The sequence below is a fragment of the Haliotis cracherodii genome, unplaced genomic scaffold (genome assembly GCF_022045235.1).
Source record: "Haliotis cracherodii isolate W230 unplaced genomic scaffold, xgHalCrac1.p SCAF_12, whole genome shotgun sequence".
NCBI lineage: Eukaryota > Metazoa > Mollusca > Gastropoda > Lepetellida > Haliotidae > Haliotis > Haliotis cracherodii.
Window position 1 is genome coordinate 5,456,445 of NW_027266267.1, and position 14,695 is coordinate 5,471,139.

A 14,695-nucleotide genomic window follows, 5' to 3' on the forward strand; every position below is an offset into this window, starting at 1 on the left:
CCTGTCTGGCGCTGGGCATTAAGGGGCTAAAACAAGGACTGGTCGGCTCGGAGTCAGTATACTGTGTCTGAGTGGGGTATTCATGTTAAACTGCGTCATGGTATCTCAGTGAGCTAGCACTATAAATCGGCATCAGTCCGGACTAGTACAAGCATCCACACAAACACACACACGTACATGCACGTCGCTATATAAGTGCAATAATCTTGGACGCGACGTTAAACCCCATTTCACCACACCTACGTTAGAGAAAAACCCGTCTCTTTGGTCATCACATGCTATTGGGTGAGAGGTTAACATGCCCTGATCAAACCGTTAAACCTAAATTGTTCACCGACACACCCACTTTGCGTTTGCGTCCCTGTTATAGCATGAGATATGTCAGTGCTATCAACCGTGCGCCTAAATCCGGTGTATTCGTCTGTGCCTGCAGCCACTGATGAGGAACCTAACGATCAACAGACTGACTGCAGGAACCACCTGCTTATCTCCATGCGGGGCATTGTGTTACCACAACAGGAAAGATCTCGGAAACGACATCTTCGACTGTTAAGGAGGTGTAACTAAACGCGCTGGTAACCATGACGACCTTGTGTTAGTTTCCTTATAGGACTACGTGTTGAATGCAAGAAGTAGATTAACTTTTAAATGTTACAATGTATCATGTCAGAAACAGTTGTATGTGCAGTTTAGACTGACTAACGACCGCGCTCAAGTTTAACGTTAACAGACGACTGGGCACACACTAAACGCTATTCTTTAATACAAGGTCACTTGTCAAGCATGTTAACAGACGACTGGGCACACACGAAACACTATTCTTTAATACAAGGTCACTTGTCAAGCATGTTAACAGACGACTGTGCACACACGAAACACTATTCTTTAATACAAGGTCACTTGTCAAGCATGTTAACAGACGACTGGGCACACACGAAACACTATTCTTTAATACAAGGTCACTTGTCAAGCATGTTAACAGACGACTGGGCACACACAAAACACTATTCTTTAATGCAAGGTCACTTGTCAAGCATGCTAACAGACGACTGGGCATACACGAAACACTATTCTTTAATACAAGGTCACTTGTCAAGCATGTTAACAGACGACTGGGCACACACGAAACAGTATTCTTTAATACAAGGTCACTTGTCAAGCATGTTAACAGACGACTGGGCACACACGAAACACTATTCTTTAATACAAGGTCACTTGTCAAGCATGTTAACAGACGACTGGGCACACACGAAACACTATTCTTTAATACAAGGTCACTTGTCAAGCATGTTAACAGACGACTGTGCACACACAAAACACTATTCTTTAATACAAGGCCACTTGTCAAGCATGTTAACAGACGACTGGGCACACACGAAACACTATTCTTTAATACAAGGTCACTTGTCAAGCATGTTAACAGACGACTGGGCACACACGAAACACTATTCTTTAATACAAGGTCACTTGTCAAGCATGTTAACAGACGACTGGGCACACACGAAACACTATTCTTTAATACAAGGTCACTTGTCAAGCATGTTAACAGACGACTGGGCACACACGAAACACTATTCTTTAATACAAGGTCACTTGTCAAGCATGTTAACAGACGACTGAGCACACACTAAACACTATTCTTTAATACAAGGTCACTTGTCAAGCATGTTAACAGACGACTGGGCACACACGAAACACTATTCTTTAATACAAGGTCACTTGTCAAGCATGTTAACAGACGACTGGGCATACACTAAACACTATTCTTTAATACAAGGTCACTTGTCAAGCATGTTAACAGACGACTGTGCACACACGAAACACTATTCTTTAATACAAGGTCACTTGTCAAGCATGTTAACAGACGACTGAGCACACACTAAACACTATTCTTTAATACAAGGTCACTTGTCAAGCATGTTAACAGACGACTGGGCGCACACGAAACACTATTCTTTAATACAAGGTCACTTGTCAAGCATGTTAACAGACGACTGGGCATACACTAAACACTATTCTTTAATACAAGGTCACTTGTCAAGCATGTTAACAGACGACTGTGCACACACGAAACACTATTCTTTAATACAAGGTCACTTGTCAAGCATGTTAACAGACGACTGGGCATACACTAAACACTATTCTTTAATACAAGGTCACTTGTCAAGCATGTTAACAGACGACTGGGCACACACAAAACACTTCTTTAATACAAGGTCACTTGTCAAGCATGTTAACAGACGACTGAGCACACACTAAACACTATTCTTTAATGCAAGGCCACTTGTCAAGCATGTTAACAGACGACTGTGCACACACGAAACACTATTCTTTAATACAAGGTCACTTGTCAAGCATGTTAACAGACGACTGGGCATACACTAAACACTATTCTTTAATACAAGGTCACTTGTCAAGCATGTTAACAGACGACTGGGCACACACGAAACACTATTCTTTAATACAAGGTCACTTGTCAAGCATGTTAACAGACGACTGGGCACACACTAAACACTATTCTTTAATACAAGGTCACTTGTCAAGCATGTTAACAGACGACTGGGCATACACGAAACACTATTCTTTAATACAAGGTCACTTGTCAAGCATGTTAACAGACGACTGGGCACACACTAAACGCTATTCTTTAATACAAGGTCACTTGTCAAGCATGTTAACAGACGACTGGGCACACACGAAACAGTATTCTTTAATACAAGGTCACTTGTCAAGCATGTTAACAGACGACTGGGCACACACGAAACACTATTCTTTAATACAAGGTCACTTGTCAAGCATGTTAACAGACGACTGGGCACACACGAAACACTATTCTTTAATACAAGGTCACTTGTCAAGCATGCTAACAGACGCTGTGCAGAGTTGCGTCCCTTGGGCACGCCAGAAACCTATGATTGTGGGTTCGAATCCCGGTTCGCCCCGATTATGTTTCTAGGTTTGTCAGCACCATACCCATGCTCATGGGTTTCACCGAAGTGATAAACGTCTGCGACCTGCATCACTTCGGGCTTTCCTCCCACATTAAGGTGACAAGCCGTGATATAACTTGAATACTGTTAAAAGCGGCGTTTAACCCAACTCACTCACTCACTCACTAAACAACGCAGGTTCATCAGACCTTTGTTGATTCATTGTAACCGACCTTGTTGTGACAATTATTAATGAACTGGGAATGTTCCAGACAACTTGACCACTTTAATAGTGGAATTTCAAAAATATATAAACACACGTTCAAACTAAATCAATGCAAAACATATCGTCCAAACACAACAGTGCAGGAAGTGATACACGTTCACGGCACTTTTTTGGTGTAGAAAAAGCGAAAAGGTGAAAAAAAACTTACCGCTTCGGCAGCCGAAACTTCACGTGCAATTAGGGTATTATAATGATTCGGACGGCATGTCACCAACTCACATTGATAAATAACCATCATAGAAATGACACGCCTGACATCTGAACAACGCGAGCGGGCACGCCTGACATCTGAACAAGGCGAGCGGGGCCTGGGTATTATACAGATGGGAGCCACCCAAACCCGCACTGCTAGAATTTTTGGGTGCTCCTGAGTTGCTGTAACTAATATCATGCAACGTTATAGACAGACCGGGCCGACATTTGACCGGCCAAGAACAGACAGACGGATGGTAACTACACCCAATGTAGACCGGTACTTGCGTACTTTGAAAGCGACAAATGCCTTAGTGCATATAGTTAGTCGACATACAGTAACCAGGCGACTCAGGGCTCAAGAATGTAGGGCTCACAGACACTACAGAGGAAGTTATTGACAGCGCAACATTGGCGTCAGACTCTGAGGTGGACCCGGTGGAAGTGATGTTACTGACAAAGGGTCGTCTTCACTGATAAAAGCCGACTCTGTATGTTCAGGGCTTATAGAAGAGAGGAGAACGAACGGCGGCATGCTGTGCTCATGAGGTCTTGCCGTATTGGGGAGGGAGTGTTATGGTGTGGGGAGGAATTTGTGGGCAGGACAGAACACCGCTGGTCATTGTTAACCGCAATTTGACAGCTCAGCGTTGCGTGGATGACATTCGTCGTCGGATTGTCTTACCAATTCTACAACAGCTGCCACGTGGTGTCCTTTTTAGCGACCCTTGAAAATCCGGGGTAGAATAGGTCTTCAGCATCCCATGTTTGTTGTAAAAGGCGACTATGCTTTTCGTAAGAAGCGACTAACAGGATCGGGTGGTCAGGCTCGCTGACTTGGTTGATGCATGTCATCGTATCCCAATTGCGTGGATCGATGCTCATGATATCAATCACTGGATTGTCTGGTCCAGACTCGATTATTTACAGACCGCCGTCATATAGCTGGAATATTGCTGAGTGCGGCGTTAAACAACAAACAAACAAACAAACAAACAAATCCTTTTCAGCATGACAACAACAGTCCGAACCCTACAGTCCGAACCGTACTGAACTTCCTTGCAGCCAACAACGTCAACGTGCTGCCGTGGCCTGCACGCTCCCCGGGCATAGAAACCATTGGGAAGTTATGGATCGTCGTGTTCGACTCCGACCACATCCCCCCGCCAACCGGCAAGTACTGATCCAGTCCCTTCAACAAGAATGGCGACGTATCTCACGTGACGTCGTCACACGTCATAAGACTTTCCGTGTTGTGTGAATGTTTTTTCCGTGTCTTGTAGTAGGGGTGGTCATACGCGCTATTAATGTGTTGTGTCGTTGAACTTGTGAGATTTTAAATGTGTGTGCCCTTTGTCCATCACGTTGAAAGGTTGTTTTTTGCTGCCCGACCTCAATTCGGGCATCTGTCATGGCAGTATCTGATGCTGTATGACTTATATTTTAAATGTTGATTTCGTTGCAATTTTGATAAATTGATTTTCTTTTGCGGGTATTTTTATACTAAAGTGACTTATAACTATAGTAAAAAAATGGCCTTCAGTATTTTTCATTTAGAAACTGAAGTAATTGAGAAACGAAACTCTAGCAAGCCTTTTAAGCCGATTCTACTAGAAGTCGTGTTAAATACAATATACAATATGTATTGCCCCAAGATGGGATTTGTGAAAACGAAAATGAATAGATATGCAATGTTAAAGCCTAAACACGTTCCATGTCCTTGATCGTGACGTGTTCAGGTCTAAACATGTTTAGGATTGTGTAGAACAGCTAAACGTGTTTGGGGAACTAAATGTGGGAAATGTCCGTATACTTCTTGTTAGTACGTTTATAAAGGACAGATTTTCGCGTTTTTGTCGTTTAATGGGCATACGGCTGTGAAGGTGAAGAGGGCAAGCAGTAGAAAAGATTATGATCTATCGTAACAATCAGATATACAGTCATTGTCAGTTTGAGAGATATATGAGAGACACGCTATTTGTCAAACAGCGCAACACATATGAACACAACATATTTAAAACCTCGGCGGGATGGAAACCTGCAACCTTTTCATTTGTAGTCCATTAATATTAGTTCTATCACTGACGTCACATGAGGCCACCAATGTCCACCATGGGGATTCAATTCATGTTTGACCGCCTCCGTGGTCTAGTGGTAGAGCGTCCGCCCGGAGAGCGGAAGGTCCGGGGCTCAATCCCCGGCCGCGTCATACCAAAAGACGTTAAAAGATGGTACTTGTTGTTACCCCTTCAGGCGCTCGGCATTAAAAGGTTAAAACAAGGACCGGTCGGCTCGGAGTCAGTATACTGTGTCTGAGTGGGGTATTCATGTTAAACTGCGGCATGGTATCTCAGTCAGCTAGCACTATAAATCGGCATCAGTCCGGACTAGTACAAGCAGCCACACACACCCATACACCTGCATGCACGTCGCTATAAGTGCAATAATCTTGGACGCGACGTTAAACCCCATTTCACCTCACACCATTCATTTGACAGGAAGTATAATTCCTGTCTCTAAGTATATATCGTCAAAGGTCATCTTGCCCTTAACTCAACAATAGTCACCTCATTAAATTCTATCATTTGTCACACACTTCTGTACATGATATCAACTAATTGCAGCAGCATATGTAACACTGACTATGCATGCACATACGCCTCGGCTACAAGGAAGGAAAGAATCACACGACGTCAACTCTCCCTGATAATGTGCCGGAGGCTGAGAATGTGATGCTCTGTGTTGATGGACTATTTCCTATGGGTTTCGTGTTTCATTTTGTTCTACTCTGTCCCATTGTTTTGATCGAGGACATTGTCAACCAGGGAGATGCGGTATCTACTGCTATTGATGACGTTTTTGACCCCCCCTGCTCGTTGTAAGTATATCTAGATTCAGCTGGTGGCTATGACCTTGCGATTCCATATTTAAGGACTTCTCATTATAATACGTAAAGCATATTATTGCTCTTTTGGGGTTGGGTTCAATCCTTGTGTTTGTTTCAATATGTTGAAATTACATCGTTCTTAAGAATCGATAAATATTACGTGGTCGTTATCAATAGATACATATTACATTATCGTTCTCAATAAATAAATATTGCATGGTCGTTATTACCAGTGTGTGGCTGCTTGTACTAGTCAGGACTGATTCCGATTTATAGTGCTTGCTCACTGAGATACCATGCCGCAGTTTAACATGAATACCCCACTCAGACTCCGAGCCGACCAGTCCTTGTTTTAGCCCCTTAATGCCGAGCGCCAGACAGGGTAACAACAAGTACCATCTTTTAACGTCTTATGTGTGACGCGGCCAAGGATTGAACCCCGGACCTTCCGCTCTTCGGGCGGACGCTCTACCACTAGATAACAATAGATACATAGTACATGGTCGTTATCAACAGAAACATATGACATGGTCGTTAACAATAGATACATATCACATGGTCGATATCTATAGATACATATCACATGGTCGTTATCTATTGATACATATCACATGTCGTTATCAAAAGATAAAAATGACATGGTCGTTATTAATAGATAAATATTACATGGTCGTTATCAATAGATACATATCACATGGTCGATATCTATTGATACATATCACATGGTCGATATCAATAGATACATAGTACATTGTCGTTATCAATAGATACATATCACATGGTCGATATCTATAGATACGAAGCACATGGTCGACATCTATCGATACATATCACATGGTCGACATATATTGATACATATCACATGGTCCTTATCAACAGATAAAAATTACATGGTCGATATCAATAGATGAATATTACATGGTCGTTATCAATAGATAACTGTCAATAGACAGAGCCCCACTACTTGATGGAGGATCTATTCTTCCATTAAACATAAACTCAGGGACAAAAGAAAGTATACATCTCTGTACTTTCAATTCTAGCGATATTATAGCCAACGAGGAACTGTACTGCTCTCAGTCAGCACTCATAAAATACTTCTACATTGTTTTATATTTTAATATACAATGGGATTTAAAACTTTTACAAATTAAAAATCAACATTCGGATAATACACAACTGCCGCTGAGTGTATCAAACATTTTATCTTTGAAAATCAATCAATTTACTTTCTTCTGCACAAATTTAGATCAACATTTCAACCATGGTTTTGTCCCTCAGTTTACCATGATGTCGACACGGTGTCCATGTACAGTCGTGCCCCGTTTATACGGACTTCAGATATCCGGAAACCTCGGTTCCCGGACGATTTTCATTCAAAACGAAATAATGACTATATAAATTTACCCGTATATCCGGAGATTCAGTTTCCGGAACCGGGCGGTCATTTTCATACACAAAACACTGAAATGCACTCAAAGTTGTCTCACTTATCCGGACAGTACACTTCCGCTGGTGGTAATATCTTTGATTCGTGAGAAGTCAATTAACCAAGTGACACTGAGTTACGTTTGAGACGAGCTTGTTTATTGTACATGTAATCCCCTTCGATAAATATGGCGTCTGTGGAGGTCAAAGTTGAACTTCATTACGTATTACGAGAACATTACGAGGCATTGTTTTATATCTAGGGATTAAGATTACCTTGTGCATTTTCTCGTAAACTAAGCCGGAAACAGCAATCAGCTGTACACACGTTTTCTTGGAATCGACCGGTGATTCGGTAAAGACACACCCAATGATATAACTTTATAGGATTTTTAATGCAAGGATCGACAACAATTGTATCTGAAACTATTTTTTTTATCAGGAATAATATATTCCATTATTTTCTTAATTATATGCAGCCTTTACTAAACATATTTAAAATAATAATAACCCTAAGTGAAGCAGCTGATCGCTATTCTCGGGTATTATTTTTTACATGGATGTAGCTCACTCCGCTGGTGTGTATAGGCGTTGACAAGGATGCAGACGGTTATATGCCGTTTCTTGTCTCTCCTTCTACCGCCCACAGCTGCTGTCGCTTAAACTCGCTAAATATGCGATGTATTGTTTGTTTGTTGTTTGACGCCGCACTCAGCAATATTCGAGCTATATGACGGCGGTCTGTAAATAATCGAGTCTGAACCAGACAATCCAGTGATTGATATCATGGTTGGTTGGTTTGTTGTTTAACACCGCACTCAGCAATATTCCAGCTATATGACGACGGTCTGTAAATAATCAAGTCTGAACCAGACAAGCCAGTGATTGATATCATGAGCATCGATCCACGGAATTGAGATACGATGACATGCATCAACTAACTCAGCGAACCTGACCACCCGATCCTGTTAGTCGCCTCGTACGACAAGCATAGTCGCCTTTTGCGGCAAGCATGGGCTGCTGAAAAATCATTCTAACCGGGATCCTCACGAGTGAAATATGCGATGTAAAATGTATGAATGATATCCAAATTTATTGTATCTTGTCGGATATCTCATAGGATATCTAATTTTCATGCATGACATCTGCTTGGCAATGCATGATATTTATGTTTAAATGTATGGCTGTTCATATGTGGTAGTGATATCAGTTATATTTAAACAGATGAATTGTAATGTACCACATGACTCGTTCATGCTCTGGGGCGACAGGAGGTGGGGTGTGTGATTGCCTTGAAAAAGGAAATCACGTTTATATAATACACGAATATACGGAAAATAACACCTTCGTGGGATCTGCAATTCATATGTATGCTCACAAGCAAAAGAAACGCAAGTCGAGTATGCAGTATACATGTTATTTATTTTCAACAGTAAAGACAAGCAATACTAATAGGGCAAGATTAACAAAAAATTGACTGAAGACAGTTTAATGGATTAAAAGGCAGATGATATAATTGTTTTTTTCAAATGTTAAGGGCTTACACAGTTTCGTGTCAATACCAAAAATGTCAGTCAATACCTGGTGTGACCACCAATAGCATTTATCACTGCCACACATCTCCGGTACATTGAGTGGATCGGACGATTTGTGAAGGCCCTAGGGATCCTCCTGCACACATCCAGAGCAGCTGTGCGTAGTTCATCGGCAGTTGTAGGGACTGGGCGCACATTGTGCAGACGCCTTTGAACCTCATCCCACAAGTGTTCGATGGGGTTCAGATCAGGGCTGAGGGCTGGCCACGGTAGAACACAGATGTTGTGTTGTTGCAGAAAGGCCATGGTAGCTCTGGTAACATGGGGACGAGCGTTGTCCTGCTGGAAAATGTGTTGTTGATGTTGTGCAAAAAATGGAACAACGTGTGGTCTGATCACTTGGTCGATATACCGCTGAGCAGTGACGCCGTGTCCCCGACCTTGACCAACATTCAGAAAGCACATGGGTCCAAGTCTCGCATTACGGGTAATCTGCCGATCTTGTCGAGGTGTGGTGACCCTAGGACAACCGCTCCGAGGTAGGTCATCTGTGGTCTGTGTAGCATTGTATCGATGCAGGAGACGGTGAATTGTGGTTATGTTAACGTTGAAATGACGGGCTACATCTTGGACAGACTCTCCAGCCTCCAAACGTCCGATAGCCTGGTTTCTCTGAATTTGAGTTGGGCGTGGCATTGTTGACCAAGGAATGGTACATGTAGGTCCAGGAATCGGCCACAGTTTTATACCCACTACAGTTCGTGTTAGTTCGTGCATTTTCGATTTCGCGAGAAATGGGTACATGATACCCACATATTCATTGAAATGGTGCGTTTTGGCGATTCGTTTTTCATGTTGAGTTTTTACTCGGGGCTTCCAAAATGCAACCAAAAATATTGATAACACAATCAGGCTTCACTACATGCAAAAACTCAAATCAATTTATGGTTCCGTGTTTGTTACTTATTTGCTTAAAATCATTTGCGTTTCTTTTGCGTGTGAGTATATGTAAAACCATCAACCTGGTAAACTCGATAGAGAGTCGACTTTGTCCACGGACATCACTCCGACGCCGGAACAGCTATTTCCTTGACATTAGTCACAGTTGCTGTCCTACGACCATAATCATGTGGGCGTATCATGTGGGCTTATCATGTGGGCGTATTATGTGGGTGTATCATGTCGGTGTATCATGTCAGTGTATGCTACAATTTGCAATACTCTCCCGGGCGTTATATTACATAACAGCAAGGCACGGGTCACATGGTAAACGACCGCATGAGTCGTTCTACAGCACAACAAGGACATGACGATGACGCATTACAAATGAATGTGGTTTTACTCCGCCTATAACACGACGGGTGACATCAGAAATGGGCTTTACACATTGTACCATTTGGAGACTCGATTCCGAGCACTTGGCGAGACGACAGGACGCTTTAACCACTAGGCTATGACACCGTGGCAATTATAAATGGGGCAATGCGTTAATTATACAGACTGAGCGAGCAAGTGACTGAAATTGGTGGGCAGATGGATGAGTGAGTGAGTGAGTGAGTATGGTTCTACACCGCTTCTATCAATATTCCAGCAATACCACGACAGGGGACACAAGAAATGGTCTGCACACATTGTACCAATGCTGGAAATCGAATCTAAGCCTTCGGCGCGACGAGCGAACGCTTTAATAACTAGGCTGCAAGGGTCGCCCTGATAACAAGGATCAATTAGCACATGCACTCTGAGGAAAATGGTGTGTGTGTGTGTGTGTGTGGGGGGGGGGGGGGGGGGGGGGGGGGTGGATTGTGGGTTCGAATCCCGATTCGCCCTGATTATTCGGGCTTTCCTCCCACATTAAGCTGACACGCCGTGATATGACTGGAATACTGTTAAAAGCGGCGTTAAACCCAACTCACTCACTCACTCACCGAGGAAAATGGCGTTCAATCATATTTCTTTTGATCAAGCATAGCACATCTTCTTCTCATGTTCGAATTAGGGCGTGCATTAATTCCCGTGGTGGACACACACAACACTGACTGACTATTGTGACATTCTGAAAGATGAAAGGGAGTTTCATGTGCTGATTTAAGAAAAAGAATTGCCCCGCCACCATTAATACCTATATAGCATTTTATGTTAGCCATGGCTTGCAATGCTAGAGAGTACCGTGACACGTTTCTTAATCTGCAGCTGCTGATGAGGACAGAAGTTCATTCTAAGGATATCTCAGCATTGCTCGTTAAGTACACAATTATATCAAATTCATCAGTATCATTTTTAAACTTCGCAGAATTTAATGTATTTGATTGAAAACATGAATAATTTAATGCATATCCATACATCCATTCGCGCAATAGTTTCGGTAGCAGTCAACTGTGTCATCTGAATATGTGTGAGTGTGAGTGAGTATGGTTTTACGCCGCATTTAGAAATATGCCAGCAATATCACGGCGGGGGACACCAGAAATGGGCTTCACACATTGTACCCATGTCGGGAATCGAACCCAGGTCTTCGGCGTGACGAGCGAACGCTTTAACCACTAGGCTACCCGACCACCCCTCGTGTGAATATGTGAATAATATTTTTACTCCATTCTTTTATGATACATACCCTGGACCTATTCGCTGCCATGATTCGATTTTTGACTGTCACGAAGCTGAATAATTTGGTGGTACGGCGTTGTGCTATACAGCTGTGAGTGCTAGAGCGTGTATCCAACCATCACTCCGGACAAATGGTGTGACGCCATTGACGCAAATGAAGGAGGCTATGACGCCGTGCCATACCGCTCATAAACTTTTGTGATTTTCAGTAACTGTTTGTTTGTTGTTTAACGCCGCGCTCAGACGTATTTCAGCGATTTGAGATCATTCTGTAAAGAGTCGATCGAAACAAGACAACCATGTGATTGACATCATGAGCATCGATCTACGCAATAAGGATACGGTGGCATGCATCAACCAAGTCAGCGAGCCTGACCACCCGATCCCGTTAGTCGCCTCTTACGACAAGCATAGTCACCTTTTACGGCAAGCATGGGTTGCTGAAGACCTATTCTACCCCGGAATCTTCACGGGTATATATTCAAAAGAAGTCTGTCAGTATTGTTGTACTATACAGAGATATAGTATCTCTTAGTTTTCAGGGGACGGCGAGGTAGCCTAGTGGTTAAAGCGTTCGCGCGTCACGCCGAAGACCCGGGTTCAATTCCCCACATGGGTACAATGAGTGAAGCCCATTTCTGGTGCCCCCCGCCGTGATGTTGCTGGAATATTGCTAACAGTGGCGTAACAATAATTTCCACTATTAAATGCATATGATAGGTTACAGAAGGTATTATTATTATTATTATTATTATTATTATTATTATTATTATTATTATTATTAGTGAAATGCCCCCTCTGTTTATCTTTAGACTATAAGTAAAGCACAAAGGATCATGGTGAAAATATAGTTTCCAAAACACTGTATGACAAGAGGTAGGACTTCAACTTTATAATAGCCAAAGTTATCTAAATGTCGAGAATCGCTTCACCAGACCCAGCCTTCAGCGTCATACGACTTAACGTTACTTAATCAGGGTTACAGCATTCAAGGCCTCAGTAAGTCCTTCAAAACGTTTCATGGTAGACATGTGGAGGACAGCTCCAAATTTGACCCATCCGTGACAAGAATGATGTCGATTGCAATTTCCTATTTTCACTTGTACATACAAACAGCTGACTTGACTTTATTTGCGTGTGACGGCAGCCAACCAAAGGGGCAGGATACGTTCACCTGTTCACGAGCACCTGGTATGATCACTGTTAGGTATGATTATAACACATGTACAATGGGCTTTCGGGGGGAAAATGGAAAGGGGTTTGACGCTTCTATTTTCACGAATCCGATGATCGTGTGTTCGAAAACTAGATTCGCCCTGATTATGAGGTGAGGTGAGGTGAGGTGAAATTGGGTTTAACGTCGCGTCCAAGATTATTGCACTTATATAGCGACGTGCATGTATATGTGTGTGTTTGTGTGGCTGCTTGTACTAGTCCGGACTGATGCCAGTTTATAGTGCTAGCTCACTGAGATACCAAGTCGCAGTTTAACATGAATACCCCATTAGACACAGTATACTGACTCCGAGCCGACCAGTCCTTGTTTTAGCCCCTTAATGCCGAGCGCCAGACAGGGTAACAACAAGTACCATCTTTTAACGTCTTTTGGTATGACGCGGTCGGGGATCGAACCCCGGACCTTCCGGTCTCCGAGCGGACGCTCTACCAGTAGACCACTGAGGCGGTCCGCCCTGATTATGATTCTGAATTTGTCAGCAGCATACCTTTGGTTAGATCTGCATCATGTCCCTCCCACATACAGTTAGCAGCGTGTGGTATAACTAAACTACTGTTAATAGTGGCGGTACGCAGGAAGTACATTACAGTGTACAAACTATAAGACTGCATCTGTTGCCTTCAAAGACTTCTCTAGGCCTCCTGATAATAGGGGGCACGGGTGGCCCAGTCGTCTAAGGCGCCGCGATTCGCTGTGCAGAGTTGCGTCCCTTGGGAATGCTAGAAACCTATGATTGTGGGTTCGAATCCCGGTTCGCCCCGATTATGTTTCTAGGTTTGTCAGCACCATACCCGTGCTCGTGGGTTTCACCGAAGTGGTAAACGTCTGAGACCTGCATCACACATTAAGCCGACACGCCGCGATATAACTGGAATACTGTTAAAAGAGGCGTTAAACCCAACTCACTCACTCTTGATAATAGCATCCATGACTTAATTCCATAACTATTGAAGAAAAACGTTTTAGATATAATGAAACATTTGTATTCATTCTATTCAAGGTAATACCATAACCTTGGACAAGCCTGCTACAGCTGCTGTCCTTGGTCAACAGTTCACGCTCACCTGTCATGTCGGAGATGCCACCGTGACGGGTTTGGTGAGCTTCATGATCTTGGTAAAAGGCAACTATGGTAGCGTCTGTCGTGTACAGGTGGATATAGGGTTACAGGCCACGGGGAACGCCAGCTACCTGTGTCAATCTGTGGTCGGACAACAACACACGTACTCTCTGACCATCAGGAATGTGTCTGTGGAACATGACACTTCATGGATGTGCCAGAATGCAGGAAAGAGCAGCAACACTGTTCATCTGGACGTACACTGTAAGTAGAACATTCATTCAGTCAAAACTACTGGCATCATGAGCAGACAATGCTATTGTAGCAGTGCGTGAAGTCATCCCACAGATGACATCCTTACCTTGTCAGCTTGCTGACGGGGCTAACCTCTTTGGTCATGTGGACAAGGCGCCCGACCTCAGATCAGAAGGTCCGTGGTCTGAATCCCATCACGGTACTCGGAAATGTTATGGCCGCTTTAAAACTAAACATTTAGGTATGTAAAGTCAAATTGGTATTGGGAGCCGAGGATT

The 14,695-nt window shown here is 43.1% G+C and overlaps 1 protein-coding gene across 4 annotated transcripts in view; it reads left to right on the forward strand.

Moving 5' to 3' along the window:
* Positions 1-6,090: 6,090 nt before the first annotated feature.
* Positions 6,091-14,695, forward strand: part of LOC139458146 (hemicentin-1-like) — an 83,127-nt gene continuing 74,522 nt past the window's right edge. For all 4 annotated transcript variants that reach the window (XM_071239460.1, XM_071239461.1, XM_071239464.1 and 1 more), the window contains exons 1-2: positions 6,091-6,286; positions 14,103-14,426. In XM_071239460.1, the coding sequence (XP_071095561.1) occupies positions 6,238-6,286; positions 14,103-14,426 (373 nt within the window). In that variant the 5' untranslated portion in view covers positions 6,091-6,237. The remainder of the gene's footprint in view (positions 6,287-14,102; positions 14,427-14,695) is intronic.